At 44.1% G+C, this 22,092-nt stretch overlaps 1 protein-coding gene across 2 annotated transcripts in view; it reads right to left on the bottom strand.

Moving 5' to 3' along the window:
- The window catches only part of gsg1l (gsg1-like), a 38,565-nt gene that overhangs the window by 7,014 nt on the left and 9,459 nt on the right, over positions 1-22,092 (bottom strand). The window contains exons 2-3 of one of the 2 annotated variants that reach the window (XM_086290177.1): positions 13,490-13,537; positions 415-567 (exon numbers count right to left, since the gene is read on the bottom strand). In XM_086290177.1, the coding sequence (XP_086146303.1) occupies positions 415-567; positions 13,490-13,537 (201 nt within the window). The remainder of the gene's footprint in view (positions 1-414; positions 568-13,489; positions 13,538-22,092) is intronic. The other variant, XM_086290178.1, reaches the window with a different exon arrangement.

A 22,092-nucleotide genomic window follows, 5' to 3' on the forward strand; every position in this document is an offset into this window, starting at 1 on the left:
CCGAGGCTGCCATGGGATAACCTCTGACCCTGGACGACCTCACAAATCTGCCTCAGGCTCTGTCCGCTCTGCTGCTGATTCTCACAGCAATACTCAGAATATATGTAAATGATGCCCAGTGGTGTTTAAAGGATGTTCCTGATGCCAAATTTCACTGGACACGAATTATCTTTTGCCAGGAAAATCAACAGAGAAGAAGAAGTGAAGAATAAAAAAAAGAGAAAAAATGAGGAGAGGGACTAAGAGACAAAAAACTAAAGAGTTAGATGAGGGAAAAGAGAAAAAGCAGGAAGAGGAAGCAGAAGAAGAATTAGAACGGAGGAGGAAGAAGCAGAAGAAGAAGCAGAAGAAGAAGAAGCAGAAGAAGAAGAAGAAACGCAAGAAGAAGAATAGGAAAGGAAACTTGCATCTTACCGGACAGCACGGTGAAAACGGCGGCGAAGGCGTTGAGTTTGAGTCCGTCGATGACGTTGCTGGAGTGGAAAAGCTCGAGACACATGAGGCTGAAGCCGACCACCAGCAGCAGGATGTAGAGCACCTCGGACACCACGGACAACCACAGCACGCCTACAGACACCAACAGACCGCTCAGTCAGACAGACCTCACATAGATGCGTCCCGGACTTCTGAAGCTACGAGGGCTCAAAACGCTGGAGAGAAACTTTGTCTCCCATTTGTTCCAACTTCAGCCATTCATTCATCTGCTGTCCAATAAGCCACAAACCTGTGATGAAACTTTGATGAATTCTCGGATAATGACACATCTCTCCTCTGTAGTGAGGACAATGCACTTAGAGCTCAAAACAAGGTGAGGTTATTTGTTTCTCATCATCCCAGAGGAGGACAGGAAGGTGTTTGAGCCCTCTGGTCATAGACAGGGAAAAAAACCCTGCAGAGCTCAGAGAGACATTATAAAGGATGATGAACAGCTGTTACAACCCCGCTGTACCGTATGACATTTTTAAAGCACAGAAGAGATGTCATCCTGTAGCAGAAGCTGCCCTTGGGGTCCGCTCTCACTACCACGCTTCTTTTCTCCACACGTATTATTTCTAAAAAGGCAAAAAGCTCCTCACGACACAGAATTAAACAGGATTATCTGCTCCTCTCCGCTCTGCTCTGCTGAGGATGAAGAGGAGGTAAAATTACAACCTCCAGGCTGAATTTTCAATTTGAATGTCAGTGAGTTTTGGTGCGGCGCTTCAAAACCCCCAAACTGGGAATATTGATCACTAATTTTGTCTTTGCTCTTTTCTCTAGGCAAGGTGGCAACCAACTACTGTTTCCTCTGCATCAGGATGCTAACCTTTCATCCATGTCATCGTCTCCACGTGGACATATTTCTTCCAAACGGTCTAAAAATCATTTCCGACTCCTTAATGAATCTTAACGAGCATCTTTAACTTCAAACAACTGCAAAGGAGAAGCCAGACTGTGTATTTCATGTGGTAGCACTGCTTTAAAGTCAGGGAACGACACTTCCATCCACTTTAGCCAATACAGATCATTTGAATATTGGCACCATGGAGATAAAGAGGAAGAGTCTGTGTGTCTCTGCTTAGACTGCTGTCAGATAAGCAGGAGAAACCTGTTCGCATTCCAGCACAACAAATTTAGTTTGTTTGTTTTGTTGTTTAGAAGTAAACAACAGTTATCGGGTGCACTGACATCACAGTTCACACGAGCAGTGACACAGATAAGGTGGAGCTCAGTCATGTGGAATGATCTCAGACTAAATCAATCCACATCAAAAGGAAGGAGGTGGCGTGGGCATCTGACTAAAGTGCCTCCTGGATGCCTCCTAGGTCAAGTGTTCCTGGGAGGAGGTCCTGGGACAGACCCAGGACGTCTCTGCTGCAATGGGGACCTGATAATTGGTAAAGGATGGATGGATGGCTAGGGTAGACAGACAGGTGGAAAAGGTGGAGGGATGCATGAACGCATGAATAAAAATACCTGATGGTCAAACTAAAAGAGCACCTGACTGACTCATATGACATCTGCTATTGAAGCGGAAACCAGAATCTAGCCAACTTTATTAAGCATCTAAAGATGTTATTACCTGAAAATATAATAAAATATATAAAGAATAAATTGAACCTAAATGCACCGGTGCTTTATATGTCACGAGCTGGTGCTGCGAGACTCGTTGGGCACAGATGCCGAAGGACGCCTTGTGCTTGTGGAGATACGAGCAGGTTTGACGGCTCAGCAGAATCTGACACCCCGGAAATGCGAACAGGATGAATATCTCCCAGTACGAGCAAGGCCAGCGTGCCCTGTGTCAGTTATCAGTTCAGCGCACAAAGTGTCTTCTACTCATGTGAGTTTCTCCCAATGTGAAGTGTAAGTGCTGAGAGGAGGAAAATGAAGCACATGTGCAGCGACAGCCCAACGCTGACACAAAGAAGCAGCTCGGAAACTTTCTCTCTCATCAGCCACACGAGCAGATTTTATTCAGATGCTTCCGAGCTCGTCCTGCATCAATCCGCTTATTTAATCACATCAAACTCCCAGCGAGAGATGAAAGATGACAAGAGACGCTGCTCTGACTCGAAACCCTGTAACCGGTGTGACCCCGCAGGTCGCACGAATTTGACTCCACGCTCTCTGATTTCTTATTAGCCGCCGCTGTAATTTCCACACAGTCGATACAAACAAATTCCAGAGGTATAACCGCCTGCGGGGGAATTCAGAGTGCAACAATATTGACCAAAAACAATTTTCTCCCCTGTTTCTGTCTTATTGAATATGCACCAGTAGACTGAGCAGACTTCATTAGACTGAAGGCAGAAAATAAAATGTGCTGTGAAGGACTAAACCAACACTTCCTGATAACAGGAAGGAAGCAGCTCATCAGACCAAGTCTCATGTAAATGATATAATTACACCTTTAATTACTCTGTGCGCGCGAGTGTGTGTGTTTTCCTGAGCTTGTCAGTGGTGTGTGAAGTCAACAGTTTCTTGGGTTAATACATTTCATTTTTTGGGTTTTAGAGTTTTAAAAAACATTTTCATGTCATCAAATGCAAATTCTGATGAATTAATGCTGCTGTAACAGTTTAACCTGATACTCGATACTTGGTTTTACCTGCTGTCACCCCAGCAGGTAGGTTTGAGTGTTCCAAAGGGATTTGTGTCTTCTCCTGGGATCAAACTGGGTTTCAGTTTTATCACATTTTAGGAGTTGAAAGTGTCCAAATTTGGATGAGAGGGTGGAGTGCTAAGTGTTCGGCCAACACTAACTAGCTTAGTTATCCATAGACTGTATGGGAGCAGGACACAGACAGACAGGCCTGCTCAGTAACTTCCAAATTAATTCCTGAAATTCCTAGAAACTGGAGACTTTTGGATGGCCTGTGAGCACAGTACCAGGACCAGCTACAACTATAACCACCCGCTTCACCATCCAGCTGTCAGCCATTAAGGCCATGCCCTTTATTTCAAGCATCGAGTTTCCACGAACGGTAAAATTATCAGTAATGACCAAACATTTAATGTAAACATTTAATGACCTTTTGTACAAGGGTGTAAAAATATCTGTTTCTGCCATTGGTGGAGACTGACCAGTGACTGAGTTTCTGACCAGTTATCTAATCATATTACCTCTAATTTGGCTAATATTTAGGTTCATTTATTAAATGTATCCAGGTTTTGGAAAATGACATTTTTTCCCTATTTTGCCTCAGTGCAGACTTTCAGCTTTCATTCAAGACATTTACCCAAAGTGCTCCACTACCTGTTCGGGCATTGTAGCCGTTTTTATAAACAAGTCCCCATTTTTAGAGGACCAAAAGTAATTGGACAATAGCCAAGCAGTTTCACTGCCAAGCGAGACCAAGTCCCTCATTATTCCATGACAAATTAAGCAGATTAAAGATCTGGAGCTGGCTTCAAGTGTTCACCGGAACTCTGAATCCAACGTCCAAAGAGATATCAGTGGAAGAAAACAAGGCCATTAGTAAGCTGAAAGAACAAAAATAAGTCTCTCAAAGATGCAGGAAAACCTTTAGATGTGACACACTCAACAAACTGGTTAATTCTTAAAAATAAAAATAAAATGCATTAGTCAGCTCATACTGAAAAGAAAAAACTTTTACAACAACATGCAAACCATGGATTAGACTCAAGATCAGGCAAGTCAGAAAACATCTAAAGAGTCGGCAGAGTTCTGGAAAAATGAAAGAAATCTTTGGAAAGATGAAGAAATTATGATGAAATTATAGCAGAATGATGGAACAAGAAGAGAACGGAGAACATCATCTGAAGCAGAGCACATCATATGGCGGAGGTAGTGTTATGGCACTGGACTGTGTGGCTGCCAATGGCACCGGGTCACTGGTGCCTATTGATCACCGACTGCTGATAGAAGCAGCAGAGCTCAACTTCCTGTTCAGATTCAGCCAAAGCTGATCAGGCAGAGCCTCACAGTGCAGATAATTACCCAAAGCAAACTGCAAAAGCAACTCAAGACTTTCCCAAGGAAACGAAATGAGATTTGATGGCCCAGTTAGCTTCCTGATCTCAACCCACCAGCTTTTCAGTTATTAGTTACAAAACTGAAAGCTGAGAGACGCAAAAAGATGCAGCAGCTAAGGCTGCAAATTTACATTTTTTTTTGGAATTTAGTGCAAATGTTCACACAAAATAAGTCTTGGGACCAAAGACGATAACTACCCACACCTTTCTGACAAATGTAACTTGGCAAATAAGATGAGAGCAGACAACGAAGGGTCTCATGAAAAGTTAAAAGTCTGTTTGCATATGAAAATAAACAGAAGTGGCCCAACAGCTGAACCTCTTTAAACTCCAGGATGTCAGACTCATCTTACATCGTGGATCAGATGCAGCACACTTTGATGTTAAGTGTCAGTTTAAAGAAGTTTAGCTACACATTTGATCCTTCAGATATTTTAATATAAAACATTTCTATAGCAGATAGAAAAAAAACATTTTAATCTATAATCGAATAACTTTTGTGTAGCATAAAAATACAGTTAGAGTCCAAAGCTTATTCCTTTCGATGTCCAGTGAGGCTGAACTGGAGTCTTTGCTGGGTTGATTCTGGACCCCGAGCCTCATGTTTGACACCCCTGCTGTAATCTTTTCCTATGGTACGCACGTCTGAGTCCCAGTCACAGTTTTCATAATTCCCTGTTCCAAAGAGTTTATATTAGTTTACAGCACCCATGCAGTCACCACTGATAGCCAGCTACATGTTCGCGCATCATCTGTATGTTTGATCTTAATGACACACACAGATGTAAAGAAAAATAAATGGCGTTTGTCATGTCATCTCTCAAGTGGGTCTGGTTCTGCTGGAGTGGGCGGGACTTGAATCCTGGCTTCGATTCGCTCTCGCTGACTCTTTCCGTCTAATCAAATTAAGAGTTGTTTTTTTTGTTTCACTTTTCATTAAGAGCAGACTTGGATCTGACTGAGGAGCAGCTGCGTGTTATAAAACCCAGCAGCAGGCATGTCGGGCCCAAAGGAAGGCAGATTAACATATCGTATCCTTGTGTGGGAAGCAAGGTCACCCCGCTCAATACATCATATCATCCACCTCTGCTCCATGCATCACTCCTGCTCTTCCAGATGGCATTAACAGATGAAACCATCGCAGAACTTTCATTATTAACTACCTGCTCTGCATGAAGCAGAGAATTAGAGGCAACGCCCCACATGCACCAAAATATTCCCTTTCTTCTGGATGCTCAAATATTCCTTTCATTCGCTGCAGGATATAAACAACATGAAATAATCTGCTCTTATCTGCAGTTAGGATGAATCTTGATGAGCTGCAATATTCCCTCATTATTCAGCATCCTCTTCTTAATATATTCTGCACTTCATTTGGGTTTAAAAAGAGTTTAACGTTATACAAGAGGACCTTCTCATGAGGTAAGCCTTTCATGTTCTGGTCAGGTTACAGTCGGCAAAAGCAAACTTTGGAAACGTTGCTTAAAATCTGTCTAAAATTTTGATGTGAACATACGGCCACATCCTCACCTTTGTTAGGCGACAGGCTCCAATAACTTCCATAAATCACCAGTGACACCACACAGGAAAAGACTCAGCCTGTTTCATATCAATTAATAAGTGTCACTTTGCCTCTTCCCCCTCCTTTGTCAATATAATAACGATGACGGCCTCAGGATGCTTCGAATGAATCTCAGAATCTTAAAATCCGAACACCCAGTTTAGAGATGTATTCCACCATTTTCCTCATTTTCCCATTTCTTTCTTCAACTCATAGATCAACTATGACTTTCCTTAGATATATACTATCTACAGATGTGCTCCATTATATTTCAATTCCAGCTGTGACAGCAAACTTCTCATTGCATTTTTCGGTGGTGGGAACTGGTCTTACACTGGTCCCAGTTTCTAACTAATCAGTGCTGTAATGGTGCTGGTATTGCTGGTTTAACTAAAGTGCTTCTAGAAGCCTCTTGGTATCGCATCATGGCTGCAGTTTGACAGTTATTTAGAAGCTCTTGTCTAAATATTTGGAGAAAAGAGACATAACTTTTATTTTGATCTACCAAATACTGCAGTTCCTTTAATGTCCACTAGAGGCTCCAGCAGTAAATCTGCAAAAACTGTTTTAGTCACTTTAGTTCATTTCTTAAATTTCTTTCCTTTTTTAGGGGTGCGGCCTCTTGGCGAGACCCTGAACTGGACCTCTGGACCGTGTTTGTGCTGTTGGAGCCTTTTGGAGCATTTTTAATGACATCATCTGTCCAATAATATGGCCGCTGTGAGGTGACTAACAGGCTGTCCAAGGAGTCTGAGCTCCAGTTATAGTGAGTAAAATTTCATGAATTTGACTGGATGTTGATTAGCACCAGGTAGCAGGTATCTGTGTCTATTTGCTGCACCCATACGTCCAAGGATCTGACACGCTACTCACGACAGCTAACATTAGCCACCCTCTGGTCCAAATACAGAACTTCGGTATTTTAAAAACAGAAAAATATTAAATTGTTCGGGGAAAATGTGAAAGATGAAGTTTAAAAGTATCCAAGGACTAAAGTCCAACCTTTATATACAGTCTATATATTTAACTGTCATCTCCTGCTACGTTTGGTAAACTGAACATATAAATAAATACACACTCTTTCCTCTGCAATGACGGCGGTAATGACTGGAATCTTCTAATCACAAGTTTTAAAGTGCTTTGAGTTGTTTTTATAATTAGACAGAGGGGTTTGTGGTAAATGCAGTTTAAAAAGCAAAACAAAAATGCAGCTATGTTACTTTTGGAAGATTGCATCAATCTTACCTGCATGGTACCACAAACTTCAGCACCAGTTGTAATTACAGAAAGGGGTCAAAGGTTAGTCCACGTGACCTTATTTAAGGTAGCATGTCCCAACTCTCCGCATACTTCCTGTAGAACGAGCTTTGGAAAGGCAGTTGCAGCTCTACAGTCTGGCCGAGCAGATGTCACAGTTTATGTGGGACATTTTTATTCAGCCTCCTTGTCTGATGTATTCAGCCGATGTCCCACATTTTGATCGGCTTCAAAGGAATTTCACTTTCCTGCAGTGAGTTTTATTTCCTGATGGATGTGAAGGAAGCAGTAAAGTAGAAGTTAACCTGGGTTTTGCAGCTTAACAGTGAAAGTTGCAGATCACCATGATTCCAGATGGATACGATGGAAGATACCACAAAGACAGTCAAGTGAGCAGGAATACTGAGACACTGAGTTTTGTCCGCTGACCTGACAGAGATAATTGGAAGCAGGAGATGGCCGTTAGAACATTTATGGAAGGCTTCCAAGCTTGAGGTCCATAGGGTACATCTCAAGGAATCAATTTTCTCACTTAACGACAGGATAAAAAAATGGCAGAAATGAATATTTTGCTAATCTAATAGCTTAAAAAAAGAAAAATCCCAGAGTATTGTTTGATACGATTAAGAACATTGTCTCTCCTGATATTCCTCATGTACCAGTCTATACTAAATCTGATTGTAATGACTTTTTAAACTATTTTGTTAATAAGGTCGCTGCCGTCAGGTCGAATATTTCTCCATCATCCTCTCAGTATCACACGTGCTTACCTCTGATACCTGCTCCTCTTTTACTCCTGTTACCTTACAAGACATCAGTGTCTGCTTGGTCAGATGAAACTGACTTCAAGCCACCTTGATGTACTTCTTCGTTAGTGTGTTTAACTCTATTGGCTCCTGCATTCTGGAAATAATTAATACTTCTCTTTATACTGGCTCAGTTTCCAGCTATTTTAAACAAGCTATTGTTGAACTAATGTTAAAGAAACCTAATTTGGACCCATCTCTTCCAAGCAGTTACAGGTATTTTCCAGTCCGGGTTCTGCAAATTACACTCCACTGAAACCGCTTTGCTTAAAGTGTCTCTGATGGCAGCAGAGTCAGGAGAGTACAGCGTTCTGGTTCTGTTGGATCTCAGCTCTGCTTTTGATACTGTTGATCACAGCATCCTGATAAATAGGCTGAAGGACTCGTTTGGGATCACTGGTGTTGTTTTAAATGGTTTATGTCGTATCTATCTGAGAGATCCTTTACTGTCTGTATGAATAATGTGTTGTCTGAAACATCAGTTCTGCCTTCTGGGGCACCTCAAGGATCCGTTTTAGGTCCGATTCTCTTTTTGCTGTATATCCTCCCTCTAGGCCAAATTATCAGACGTTACATATTTCTTATCATCTCTATGCTGATGACATTCAGTTATACTGTTCTTTCAAAGCTTCTGAGTTTTATAAATTGTCGTCTTTAAATAATTGTCTGTCTGAGATCAAACAGTGGTTAAATGACAGTTTCCTCCAGTTAAATGCAGATAAAACAGAAACCTTGATTATTGCACCTGATCACATGCTCTCAGAAAATAAGCAGCACTTCAGTTTTTTTAGACCCTTCATTTCAGTCGCGTCTCAGAAACGTATATTTGACAGTTCAATGTCTCTTGAGAAACACTAAACAACTTGTCCGGAACTGTTTTTATCATCTAAGAAACATTTCTAAACTCAGACGTGTGTCAAAGGCAGAACTTGAGATGATTCATGCTTTTATCTCTTCACGTTTGGATTATTGTAACGGTCTTTTTACTTGTCTCAACAAATCAGCTCTGGATCGCCTTCAGTCTGTACAGAATGCAGCGGCAAGACTTTTAACTGGCACAAACAAGAGGTCACACATTGCTCCAGTTTTGGCTTCTCTTCATTGGTTGCCTGTAAATTTTAGGGGTCATTTTAAAATTTTAGTTGTAACTTTTAGAGCTCTGCACGGTGAAGCTCCCCAGTATATCTCTGACCTGCTGAAACCTCATGCTTCATCCCGAGCACTTAGGTCGTCAGGTCAGAGGCTACTGGTACTAGGTTTAAAACACGTGGGGATCGGGCTTTTCAGGCTGTGGGACTCCCTGCTGTTGTCGTTACGCGGTCTAGACTCCATCGACTCCTTTAAAAAGCAGCTGAAGACATTTTTATGCAAACATTTTTTTTCACTGTTTTATATTATTTTATTTGTATTTCTGAATTTATTCTGAAGCACTTTGTGATTTTTATCTGTGAAATATGCTATATAATTCTATTGGCAAGATGGCGGCGCGCACAGACGCAGCGGCCCGGAGCTCCTACACTTTTGTACTTTTGGTGGTACTGTGTATTATTTCACACAGTCTGGGGTTACTTCAATACAACAGAGATGATCTACTACAACTAAGCCGTGGAGATCTTCAACTAACATCCGAGTATCTCATCCCCCCGGAGATCGTTAAGCAACCCCCGGGGCTACCCGCAACAGCAAGCCGCAGGAGGAGACGTTGCGAGCGGAGGCAGAAGAGAGGCAGGCGGGGAGGCCTGTGGGCACGGCTAAAGACTAGTCCGTTTAAACCACCACTCCCGATCATATTCCTCTCCAACGCCCGTTCAATCCGTTACAAACTGGATGAAATACGACTGCAGATCGCCACTCGACGGACTTTTAATAACTGTTCGTGCATGATTTTCACTGAAACCTGGCTGGACAGCGCCATTCCCGATGCGGCTATTGATCTAGCAGGCCGCACCGCCTATCGAGCCGACAGGTCTGCGGACTCGGGTAAGAAGACTGGCGGGGGGCTGTGCATCTATATTAACAACCTTTGGTGCACGAACGTCACGGTAACGGAAAAACTGTGCAGTACAGAGGTAGAACTGTTGGTGTTAAAGTGCCGTCCATTCTATCTCCCTCTGGAATTTTCTGCCGTTTACATCTGCGCTGTTTACATTCCACCAGATGCTAATGCTAAGCTAGCGTTAGCACAATTGCGCAGCAGCATCAATAACAGCCTGGTAGCACACCCGGACAGTGTCTTTATTGCGGCTGGGGATTTTAACCACGCGGACCTGAAATCTGTACTTCACAATTTCCACCGTAATGTGAAGTGTGCTACCAGAGGAGATAGAACGTTGGACCAGGTGTACACCAACATGGCGAATGCGTACAGAGCCCAGGCTTATCCCCACCTGGGTCTGTCAGACCATCTCTCCCTTCTGCTACACCCAATATACACACAAAAGATCAAGAGCACTGGGATTACAACCAAAACCGTGAGAACATGGCCGCAGGATGCTATTCCGATGCTTCAGGACTGTTTCCACTGCACAGACTGGGATGTATTCAAGGTGCAGGACACTGACAATCGTGTCGCATTGGATAGTTACACCTCCACTGTCTTGGACTACATCTGTTTCTGTGTGGACAATGTAACAACTTGGAAACGATTCCGTGTGTTCCCTAATAATCCACCCTGGATGACACATGGAGTTCAACAACTTATTCGAACAAGGAACAACGCTTTCAAATCCGGGGACCAGGAGGCATACAGTGCTGCCAGGGCCAACCTGAGAAGAGGCATCAAGACTGCCAAGCAGCAGCACAGGAGGCGTATCGAGGCCAGGTTTGAGAACAACACAAACCCAAGGCAGGTCTGGGAGGGCATCAGGGCTATCACGGACTACAAAAGAAGAACACCATCACCCTCAGCCGACAGTTCTACTCTGGCTGAGGATCTAAATCTCTTTTATGCCCGTTTTGATAGGGAGAACACCGACCCTGTCCTGTCCCCTCAACCGATCCTGCTCCAGTCCTGAGCACTCATGAGCTGAGGCGTGTGTTCCGGAGCATTAACACCAGGAAGGCGGCCGGGCCGGATGGAGTGCTGGGCCGGGTGCTAAAAGACTGTGCTGCAGACCTGGCGGACGTCTTCACCTCTATATATAACACCTCGTAGTCCTGTTCACTGGTACCATCCTGTTTCAAAGCAGCAACCATCGTTCCCATCCCAAAACAGTCAAATGTCACATGTCTGAACGATTTCAGACCTGTGGCACTCACCCCCATTCCCGCCAAATGCCTGGAGAGACTGGTCATTAAACACATCAGAGCTGCTTTTCCACCATCCCTGGACTCGCACCAGTTTGCATACAGGGAGAACCGGTCAACCGAGGATGCGATCGCCACAGTGCTGCACACATTACTGAAGCACTTGGAACACAGGAACACCTATGCACGGCTCCTCTTTGTAGACTACAGCTCGGCTTTTAATACCATCCGGCCATACAAACTCCGTCCCAAACTCCACCAACTGGGACTTAACTCCTCTCTGTGCAACTGGATTGTGGACTTCCTCACTAACCGTAGACAGAGTGTCAGAGTGGGTAAGAACACCTCTTCCACCCTTGTGGTCAACACCGGTGCCCCTCAGGGGTGTGTTCTGAGCCCTCTGCTATACACTCTCTTCACCCATGACTGTATTTCCTCCTGCGCGTCCAATCTCATTGTTAAGTTTGCAGATGACACTACAGTGCTCGGACTTATATCCAACAACGATGAGACAAACTATAGGACAGAGGTGCAACAACTAGAGTCATGGTGCCACGACAATAACTTGGTCTTAAACACCAAAAAGACCAAGGAGATCATTGTAGATTTCCGGAAGAAGGGTCATAATAACCATCTGCCTCTCTTCATTGGCAGTGAGGCGGTGGAGAGGGTGAGCAGTTTTAAATTCTTGGGGGTAACTGTGACCGAGGACCTGTCCTGGGGCAACCATATCACCTCAGTTGTACGGAAGGCCCAACAGCGCCTCTACTACCTGAGGAGACTGCGGAGCGCACACATTCCCAGATCTCTGATGTTGAACTTCTACAACTGTGCTATCAGCAGCGTTCTGACGTATGGATTTCTAGTGTGGTTCCCCAGCTGCACCAAGGCCGATCAGCAAGCACTCCAGCGGGTGGTGAAAGAAGCTGGCAGAATTATTGGAACAAGTCTGCCAGAGATCAGTAATATCTTCCCCACTCGCTGTCTGAGGAGGGTGCACAGTATCCTGCGGGACCAACATCACCCTGCGCGCCACCTTTTCCATCTGCTGCCCTCAGGGAGAAGGTACAGGTCTATACAGGCCAGAACATCCAGACTGGCCAACAGCCTGTATCCACAGGCTGTGAGGCTCCTGAACTCTCTGCCCCCCTCTCACGGACAATAACCATATCCAACTTCTTAATAGCAATGAACTGGTCTGCATTGGTGCATCATATCTTTATTCTCTTCCCCCTCCTGCCCCCCCCCCCTCTTTCTTAAATAGATAACTATCATATCTGATATCATATCTCACAGTACAATAATATTGAATGGGTTGCATTGTTGTACTTTGTCATGTTTCTCAGGTCTTTGTCTGAATTTCTACAAACACTACTTGTCATGTTCTCATGTTATTGTTAAGGATTGTCTTATTGCATTGGAGTCACACTGGGTTAAATATGTACACTTGGGTTTTAAGGGGTATTTATTATTTTCTTCTTCTTTTTTTTTTTTTTTTTTTGGGTTGTATTGAAGCCCCAAACGCAATTTCATTGTTCTTGACAATGACAATAAATAAATACTAACTACTAACTAACTACTAAATAAATTTTACTTACTTACTACTTAGTAGTTAAAAGAAGTTTAACAGTTTCAGTGATATAAAAAGGGAATAAAGAGTATATGCAGGAAGAAGAAAGAAACTTCAGCTTTTATCTCCAGAGAGAGTTGGAAAAGTCTCCTTCAGATTAAAATCACAAGGTAAACACCAAACCTGTAACCTCCACTGTGAGTTTATTTCAAGTTTGATATGTCAAAACGACCATGCAGCGTTGGTGACGTGTCCCACACAAACACGCTTGTTATTGTCATTTTAGATGTGAACTCATAACACACAAGGGCACAGCACTACAGTCGTCCAGGAGGTGAGAGGTAATAAAAAACTCTGAGAGCCCAGAATTCACATTTTTCTTAGTGCACCACAGGTGAAAACCCTCTGAAACAGTGAAAGAGTCCAAAAACAAAAGTGTGTGTGTGTGTGTGTGTGTGTGTGTGTGTGTGTGTGTGTGTGTGTGTGTGTTTGGTTTTTTTCCCTTGGCCCAGTGAACAGGTGGGGAGCGGCAGGGAGTGGCGAAGCTGCCTAATGACCATCATCACTCACCTCTCTCCGATGCCGGGGCCAAATCAATGAAGCTCCGACACTTCTCACCTGAGAGGAGAGAGAAAGGGAGAGGAAGGAGAGAGGGAGGTGTAGATGTAAAGAGGGAAGAAGAGGTGGAGGAAACAAGGTGAATCGAGTTGGGAATAAAGGGGGGGGGGGAGCAGGTGCAGAGGATGAGGCGATTAGTGGACAGGAGACAAGGATGGAAATGAATGCATAGGGGGGAGAGAAAAGGATAAAATGAACGTTAGTGTGGCGGACTGATACGAACTGAAACCACGTCAGGCTCACAAATAAAGACACAGTGACTCAAGATGATCCTCTGCACACTGCTGCACACTGCCAGGCATTATTAAGTTGTTTTAAAAGCTGTATTAGTCACATTCATTTGCTTTTGTTCCATCGCATTAAACAAAAGATGTTTACAGCACAGAGCTGGAGTCAGGATGAAAATCCCAAAGCAGAGAACTCAGTTAAATGATTAGAACGATCTGTTGATCCATTCTCTGACAAAAATCTGAGTCATGGTCACGAGGGCAGAGACATCCACCCATCTCCACAGTCACCTCCTCCACCATTTCTAAGGGGACACCAAGGTGTCGCCAAGACACCCGATCTCTCCGGCAGTCTGACAAAACATCGCCTAGATGTCCTCCATTGTTGTGTTATGTCATGGGGTTTTTCGAATGTATGTTTGTCACAGTTTCAGATCATCAAACAAATTCAAATATTAGACAAAGATAACAAATGTAAACACAAAATGCAGTTTCTAAATTATGGTGTTTGTTATTAAAAGGAAAATAATCCAAACCTACGTGTCCCTGTGTGAAAAACCGATTGTCACCGACCCATCATTACATAAATTAGCTGTGATGTATCACATCTTTGGAAAGCTGAATTCAGTTTCTAGCCACACCCAGGCCTGATCACTGTCATACCTGTTCACAATCAAGAAATCACTTAAATAGGACCTGCCTGACGAGGTGGAGCAGACCAAAAGATCCTCAAAAGCCAGACATCACGCCGGGATCCAAGGAAATTCAGGTACAAATGAGAAACAAAGTAACTGAGATTTCTCAGACTGGAAAAGGTTATAAAGCCATTTCTAAAGCAGAGGGACTCCAGCAAACCGCAGTGAGAGCCAATTTCCACAAATGGCAAGAACATGGAACAGTGGTGAACCTTCCCAGGATTGGCCAGCTGAAGAGAATTACCCTAAGAGCGCAGCGACGACTCATCCAAGAGGTGACAAAAGAACTGCAGGCCAGAGTTCATGACTCCACCGTAAGAAAGAGACCTGGCAAAAATGGCCTGCATGGCAGAAAACCAATGCTGAGCAAAAGGAACATAAAGAAAAATATCTGGATGATCCCCAAAACTTTTGGGAAAATATTCTGTAGACTGACGAGACAAAAGCTGAAGTTTTTGGAAGGTGTGTGTCCCATTACACCAAACCATAATACACCAGCAAGTCCACCTCTGACTAGGCCGATCCAGAGTCTTCATTTTGCTTTTCTTAAGCCACTCAAAGTCCTGACCCGAATCCGATTGAGATGCTGTGACATGACCTTTGAAGGCGGCTCGTGTGGCTGAACTATAACAATTCTGCAAAGCTGAATGGGCCAAAATTCCTCCACAGCTGTAAAAGACTCGTTGCCTCTTATCATGACTTAAAACTGGTAACAGCAGGTGGTTAGTTTGTGATATTACTCATTGCTCTGACCTAGATTTACTGCTCTTGTATTAAGGTTTGTCTCAGTGGCAGGTGGGTCACATATTAGCCTTAACACTTTGCATATGACTGGGTAGCATTAGCAATTTATATCCAACAGCATTTTTAGTTTATGTGTTTTTGAGTACAGTTTTTAAGGAAGTGCTTCGCTTTCTCTTGTACAGTGGGGCAAAAAAGTATTTAGTCAGCCACCGATTGTGCAAGTTCCCCCACCTAAAATGATGACAGAGGTCAGTAATTTGCACCAGAGGTACACTTCAACTGTGAGAGACAGAATGTGAAAAAAAAAATCCATGAATCCACATGGTAGGATTTGTAAAGAATTTATTCGTAAATCAGGGTGGAAAATAAGTATTTGGTCAATAACAAAAATACAACTCAATACTTTGTAACATAACCTTTGTTGGCAATAACAGAGGTCAAACGTTTACTATAGGTCTTTACCAGGTTTGCACACACAGTAGCAGGTATTTTGGCCCATTCCTCCATGCAGATCTTCTCGAGAGCAGTGATGTTTTGGGGCTGTCGCCGAGCAACACGGACTTTCAACTCCCGCCACAGATTTTCTATGGGGTTGAGGTCTGGAGACTGGCTAGGCCACTCCAGGACTTTCAAATGCTTCTTACGGAGCCACTCCTTTGTTGCCCGGGCAGTGTGTTTTGGATCATTGTCATGTTGGAAGACCCAGCCTCGTTTCATCTTCAAAGTTCTCACTGATGGAAGGAGGTTTTGGCTCAAAATCTCACGATACATGGCCCCATTCATTCTGTCCTTAACACGGATCAGTCGTCCTGTCCCCTTGGCAGAAAAACAGCCCCATAGCATGATGTTTCCACCCCCATGCTTCACAGTAGGTATGGTGTTCTTGGGATGCAACTCAGTATTCTTCTTCCTCCAAACACGACGAGTTGAGTTTATACCAAAAAGTTCTACTTTGGTTTCATCTGACCACATGACATTCTCCCAATCCTCTGCTGTATCATCCATGTGCTCTCTGGCAAACTTCAGACGGGCCTGGACATGCACTGGCTTCAGCAGCGGAACACGTCTGGCACTGCGGGATTTGATTCCCTGCCGTTGTAGTGTGTTACTGATGGTGACCTTTGTTACTTTGGTCCCAGCTCTCTGCAGGTCATTCACCAGGTCCCCCCGTGTGGTTCTGGGATCTTTGCTCACCGTTCTCATGATCATTTTGACCCCACGGGATGAGATCTTGCGTGGAGCCCCAGATCGAGGGAGATTATCAGTGGTCTTGTATGTCTTCCATTTTCTGATGATTGCTCCCACAGTTGATTTTTTCACACCAAGCTGCTTGCCTATTGTAGATTCACTCTTCCCAGTCTGGTGCAGGTCTACAATACTTTTCCTGGTGTCCTTCGAAAGCTCTTTGGTCTTGGCCATGGCGGCGTTTGGAGTCTGACTGTTTGAGGCTGTGGACAGGTGTCTTTTATACAGATGATGAGTTCAAACAGGTGCCATTCATACAGGTAACGAGTGGGGGACAGAAAAGCTTCTTACAGAAGACATTACAGGTCTGTGAGAGCCAGAGATTTTCCTTGTTTGAGGTGACCAAATACTTATTTTCCACCCTAATTTACGAATAAATTCTTTACAAATCCTACCATGTGAATTCATGGATTTTTTTTTCACATTCTGTCTCTCACAGTTGAAGTGTACCTCTGGTGCAAATTACTGACCTCTGTCATCATTTTAAGTGGGGGAACTTGCACAATCGGTGGCTGACTAAATACTTTTTTGCCCCACTGTATTTAGATCAGAGTGAGGATTTTGGACAGGTTGGGCTCCATGGGATGTTCTGGGATTATTGAGAGTCAGAAAGAAGTGGGAACGGTCATTGGCTGACTAATTGTCAATTACAAGTTTGTCATGTGATTAAACTTCTCTTGCTCGTGGTTGCTAACCTTCATAACTTTGTGATGTGGAGCGATACTGAATGTGTAAAAAAAGAAAAAGTGTGACTCTTTCTCAGATTGTTCTAGTTTCGAGTGTCCTCTTGGCTTCATTATATTTCTTCCTGGCACACTCGGGCCTCGGTGAGTTCATCAGAGCTCACGGGACCCTGCAGGTCACAGATCAGCAGCCACAACACGAGCTATAATTCAGCCCGTGCAGTGTCACGGGCAGCAGGCGGGCCCATCTATAACCAGCCCAAACACCGACGCCCACACACGCACAGAGCCATACTCGCTGAACAGCAGATGAAGACACACTCTGATCACACTGATGCTGAGGACGATTTAGGTTTCCTGTGGTGAAAGAAAAAGAACAGAAACTCAACGTCAGTCCTGCAGAAACTCTCTGAGATTCTGGAAGTCTCGTTAGCTCAACAGTGCATTCAGAAGAATAGCTTTTATGTCTAATTGGTACTTTTATTCTACAGTTTCAGCTCACATGATTCCTGTTAATCTACTGTTGCATCACCTATGGGCAGTTATTCTAACCTAGAGAGCAATCGGTGTTTGGCCTAAATGTGGGCTGCATTCAGACTTGGCTGACAGCTATGATTCAGGGTCGGTCTGGCTGACTAAATTTATCCATAGCTTCAGCTCACATGGACCAAATTTCAGGTGTTCTTTGGCAACTGGGTCACCTCTTAACCATGAAACACTTACCCCATCTCATGACTGATGGGCCATTTCCGCTTCTCCTATAACAGAGTGAAAACGCTGCTGGAAATGAGCCGAATGACCCTTAACCCACTCCTTCCTGTTACCTGTTCTCCACCTGGTGCTTGTATCCTTCCTTCCTCTGTTCTCCCCTGGCTTCCTGTTGGGAACTAAACTGAAATAAGAATAAATGTATGACTGTAGCTAAAATCAGCTCTTTGATTGTTTCCTCCAAGCGCCTGTTTGACAGAATCTGAAGAGGATGGTCATATTTCATCTTTTCAAGGTTAAATGTGAATTTGCTCACACCTTGGTGAACTGAAGTGAAGCTGTGATGCAGCCAAAAGGTGAGCGTCTCAGCGTCTGATTAGGACATGAATCTAAAATGTAATTAAAGAGTGAGCGGGCTCGTCTGTGACCTGATGACAGGACTAACAGCACAATCAGTATTCCTACGCCTTCCTGCTGCACACAGAAGCCCGCGCTGCTCTAAAATGTCAATTATCAAAAAAAAAAGAGAGAAAATCACGCTCGCAGTCTATCAGGCTGTAATGAAACAGATCCATTTAAAGAAGCTTCAGGTGTCTTCTCTTGTAATTTTGGTTCACAGTCCCGGCTCTCACTTTTGCACCACTCTTTCATTATTCTCCCTTCCTGCAGCTCTGCAGACTGTTTAATCAATGATCCGATGTCATTTGGGGGTTAATTGCAGCTGTAATGAGTATGAATGCTTTTGTGAAACAACACCTAATGTGCCATTACTTCTACATTTAAAACAGACCGTATAAAACGTCAGATTGAGAATGAACTTGAAGAACATAAAGGCTCCAGTCTCATTTGTGCTGATCCAACACCGCAGTTCAAAACTGGACGTGCAGAGTGATCGATGGACGTGATTGAGAAACTGAGGAACGCTGCACAGTCACACAATTATGACTTGCGTTAAAGCACGTCCTCCTCTATCTCTAATTGGATCATAAATTTCTAAATTAACACCACGTTTTATTCAACAAGACTTCAAACCAGCGACTGAGACCATAAACCCATCAGGAAAGTGTTTACTGGGCCCACAGAGCGAGGCAACGGACCAGTGGAAGCCCGAGGAGTTGCAGCATGGTGGTTAACTCCGTTGCCTCACAGCAAGAACATCAACCATGTGGCTGTGTTCACTTTTTCCAGTGTTTGCTCTGCGGGTACTCCGACGTCCTCCCAGTCCAAAGACATACATTTAGTGGGTTTAGGTTAACTGGTGACTCTAAAGTACCCATAGGGTGTGACTGACTGGCTGTCTGTGTTGACTGGTGAGTGGCAGTGTGCAAGCTTAATGTTGTGAAGGACGGTGCTTTGAACTGAAACTACAACTTCTACCTAAACCTAATTAACTAACTGTGAGCACCGAAATCAGGAGCAAAAGGAAAACACAAGGTTACACAAATAAACCCAAGAGTCAGGACACTTTGTCTGCAATGGTGAGACGCCTGCAGCATCTGACAGAACATCAGTATTTCACACATTGCTCCATGCCAGAGTCCTCAGCAGCCATCCTGAGCCGTCTCGCTTGTAACTGAATAACTTTTGTGCTCACAGATATGAAAACATCATCAGTCACATCAGCTCCAAAGGTTTGGTGGATTTGCCTCAAAGCAACATTTTAAAGACTTTTTTGTTCTACAGGTTATACTTCTACGTCACAGTCACACAGCTTCACTGAAGGCTCCATCCACGGCAACAACACAATCAGCATCTCCAGCTCCGCCCACCAGAGCACAACTAATAGTCTGATTCACGTTATGGGTCCGGGAAGGAAGAACGGTACTTTTACCTTCACCGTCACTACAATAATGAGTAAATATGTCTGCACAAACCTCTGCTGTGCATCTTTGATAATGTGCCTAATCATTTTCAAATGCAACCTCCTTCAGCAGTGATGGTTTCCTGTGTGACTTCATCAGTCTGTCACATCACTGTGGAGGAGTTTTGGCCCACTCTTCTTTATAGCGTCGATCAGATCATTGAGGTTTGCAACATTCATTTATGCACAGAAAAGACTGAAAAGATCTCAGTCAGGCTGAGGTCTGGATCACTGCAGCTCCTCCTTTTTTTAAGTTGGAAATGTGCTGCTGTGCTCGGGATCGTCGTCCTGTTGATGACCCAGTTTGCTTTAGCTGTGGGACACAGCCTCACATTTGGCTCTAGAACACTTTGGTGAGGTCACAGTACACTCAGTGACTGCAAGGTGCCCAAATCATGATCGGTCCACCGCTGTGGTGAAGGCTGGGTTTGAACTTCATTGGTCCTGATGTCTTGTTGGTAGTTCAGATGCTGCCATGCTGTTTATAGAGAGAAGAGGTTTTCTCCTGCATCCCTTCCACACAGCCATACTTGTTCCCACATAGCAAGCAGGTCTAGCCCGGATCTGGAATCAAGCCGGCACTGCTGGCTGAATTCTGGCATGTAAAGACATATGTCATCCAGATATGGGCCAGGCCTGGCATCAAGCTGGCACTTCTGATTGACCACTGTCATGGCAGAGTGTATGTCGACCAGATATGGGCCAGGTCTGGCAATGATGCCACTGCTTATGTGATGGCATGCCATATCTGGCCCGATTGTGGTTTAGTGTATGTGGCCCAGGCCCATAGAAAACAGGTCTTCCCCAGATCCGGCATCAAGCTGGCACTTCTAACCGCAATGATGCCATTGTTTATGTTCCTATTTTTGTTAAAAGACCCAAATGCCATGTTGCAATACTATACTGCTATGGTAGCCAACGTTTCAAATGCAGGTTTGACAGGTTTGTGTACACTTTATCCAAAACCTAGTGACGGTTTACTCATCTTTGCCAGTGGGTGGCGGTAGCTCAGGAGGTAAAGCAGGTCACCTACTGATCGGAAGGTTAGTGGTTCGATCACTGGCTCCTCCAGTCTGCATGTTAAGAGTGTGAATGTGTATGAATGTAGTTAGGAAGCACTCCGTGTAGGGAAAGTGTGTGAATGTGGTATGTTGTATAGAGTACTTTGAGTAATCCGGGAGACTAGAAAAGCGCTATATAAAAGTCAGTCTGAACAGAGTCTCATCATGTTACTTTTGCACTGTTTTGCATGTTCTGGCACATGTTGTTATTACATGGCTTGATTAAGATACACATTAGGCTGACATCTGGGGCCAGAGCTGAAACTGTTCTGGGCCAGCACACAACTTACACATGGTCCACATACTGCAAAGAATGACGGCCCTTTGGTGGCCCAGATCAGGTTTGCCAGAGGTAGTCCACACATGGGCCAGCACAGGACCACCAGTGTGTCTTCAACTGGCCTTGTGCTGACCCACGTGTGGCCCAGATCTGGCAAACCTGATCTGGGCCACACATGGGCCGTCATTCTTTGCAGTATGTGGACCATGTGTAAGCACATTATGTGGGCCAGATCCGGGCCATACCAATTTTGCTATGTGGGTTCAGTCTTTTTCTAACTGTGCTGTCCTGAACCATTAGCCTAGCCTGAAGAGTCTTTGATGGAGCTCTTGGGTTTGTTTGCAGTTTCTCTGAGTATTACGCACTCTGGTCTTGGGGTGAAACAGGTTCTTCCTTCTACAATATAATAAAAAGAGAAAAGACATGAAACAGGCTGTTAAAAGGCTCAAACAGTGACAGTGAGGATTTCACAGAAAGGTCACGTCGATGTAAATTGAACTTTTTTGCAAATTAAAGCCTCTTTTTGGAGCGACCGACTCTGTTCTCATTACTGCTGTCACTGCGAGATGAGCTCCTTAGGAGTCTGTTTGCCAGTCGTGCCAGATTGAAGTGATGTAATGAAGTGAATAAGCCTCGCTGAAGCTTTCATGACGCCATGGCTGCATGCTTTCACTTAACCTCTTATTGCCTGGGTGGAATACAGCATGTCTGGATTCAGATGCGATATCAAATCATAGTCAAAGAAGGTTTAAAAGTTCAGTGAAGTCTGGATTGACGGCGAGACTCCAACATGAGTCTCCCAGCAGGGTGTTTGAGGAGAGAACAGGGACAGTGAGGAGCAGCACAGTGAGACTGATGAAGAGAAGCAGTAAAGTCGTACGCATCGATCAGCCCGAGCGGGCTTCAGTAACTCTGAGATTGGCCCCTTCTGAAGCAGTCCAAAGCTCTGAGACGATGGCTGTTTTTAAAGGAAAAAATCCCACTGAATCATTTATTTCCCTCCATGTGTCATTTTTCACAGTGGCTCCAAAGTACGGACCTTTCATAGGAA

This window comes from Aulonocara sp. 'chitande type north' Nkhata Bay, linkage group LG4 (assembly GCF_057382095.1).
Source record: "Aulonocara sp. 'chitande type north' Nkhata Bay isolate Kocher_YH1m ecotype deep benthic linkage group LG4, A_spYH_male_GT1.1, whole genome shotgun sequence".
Taxonomy (NCBI): domain Eukaryota; kingdom Metazoa; phylum Chordata; class Actinopteri; order Cichliformes; family Cichlidae; genus Aulonocara; species Aulonocara sp. 'chitande type north' Nkhata Bay.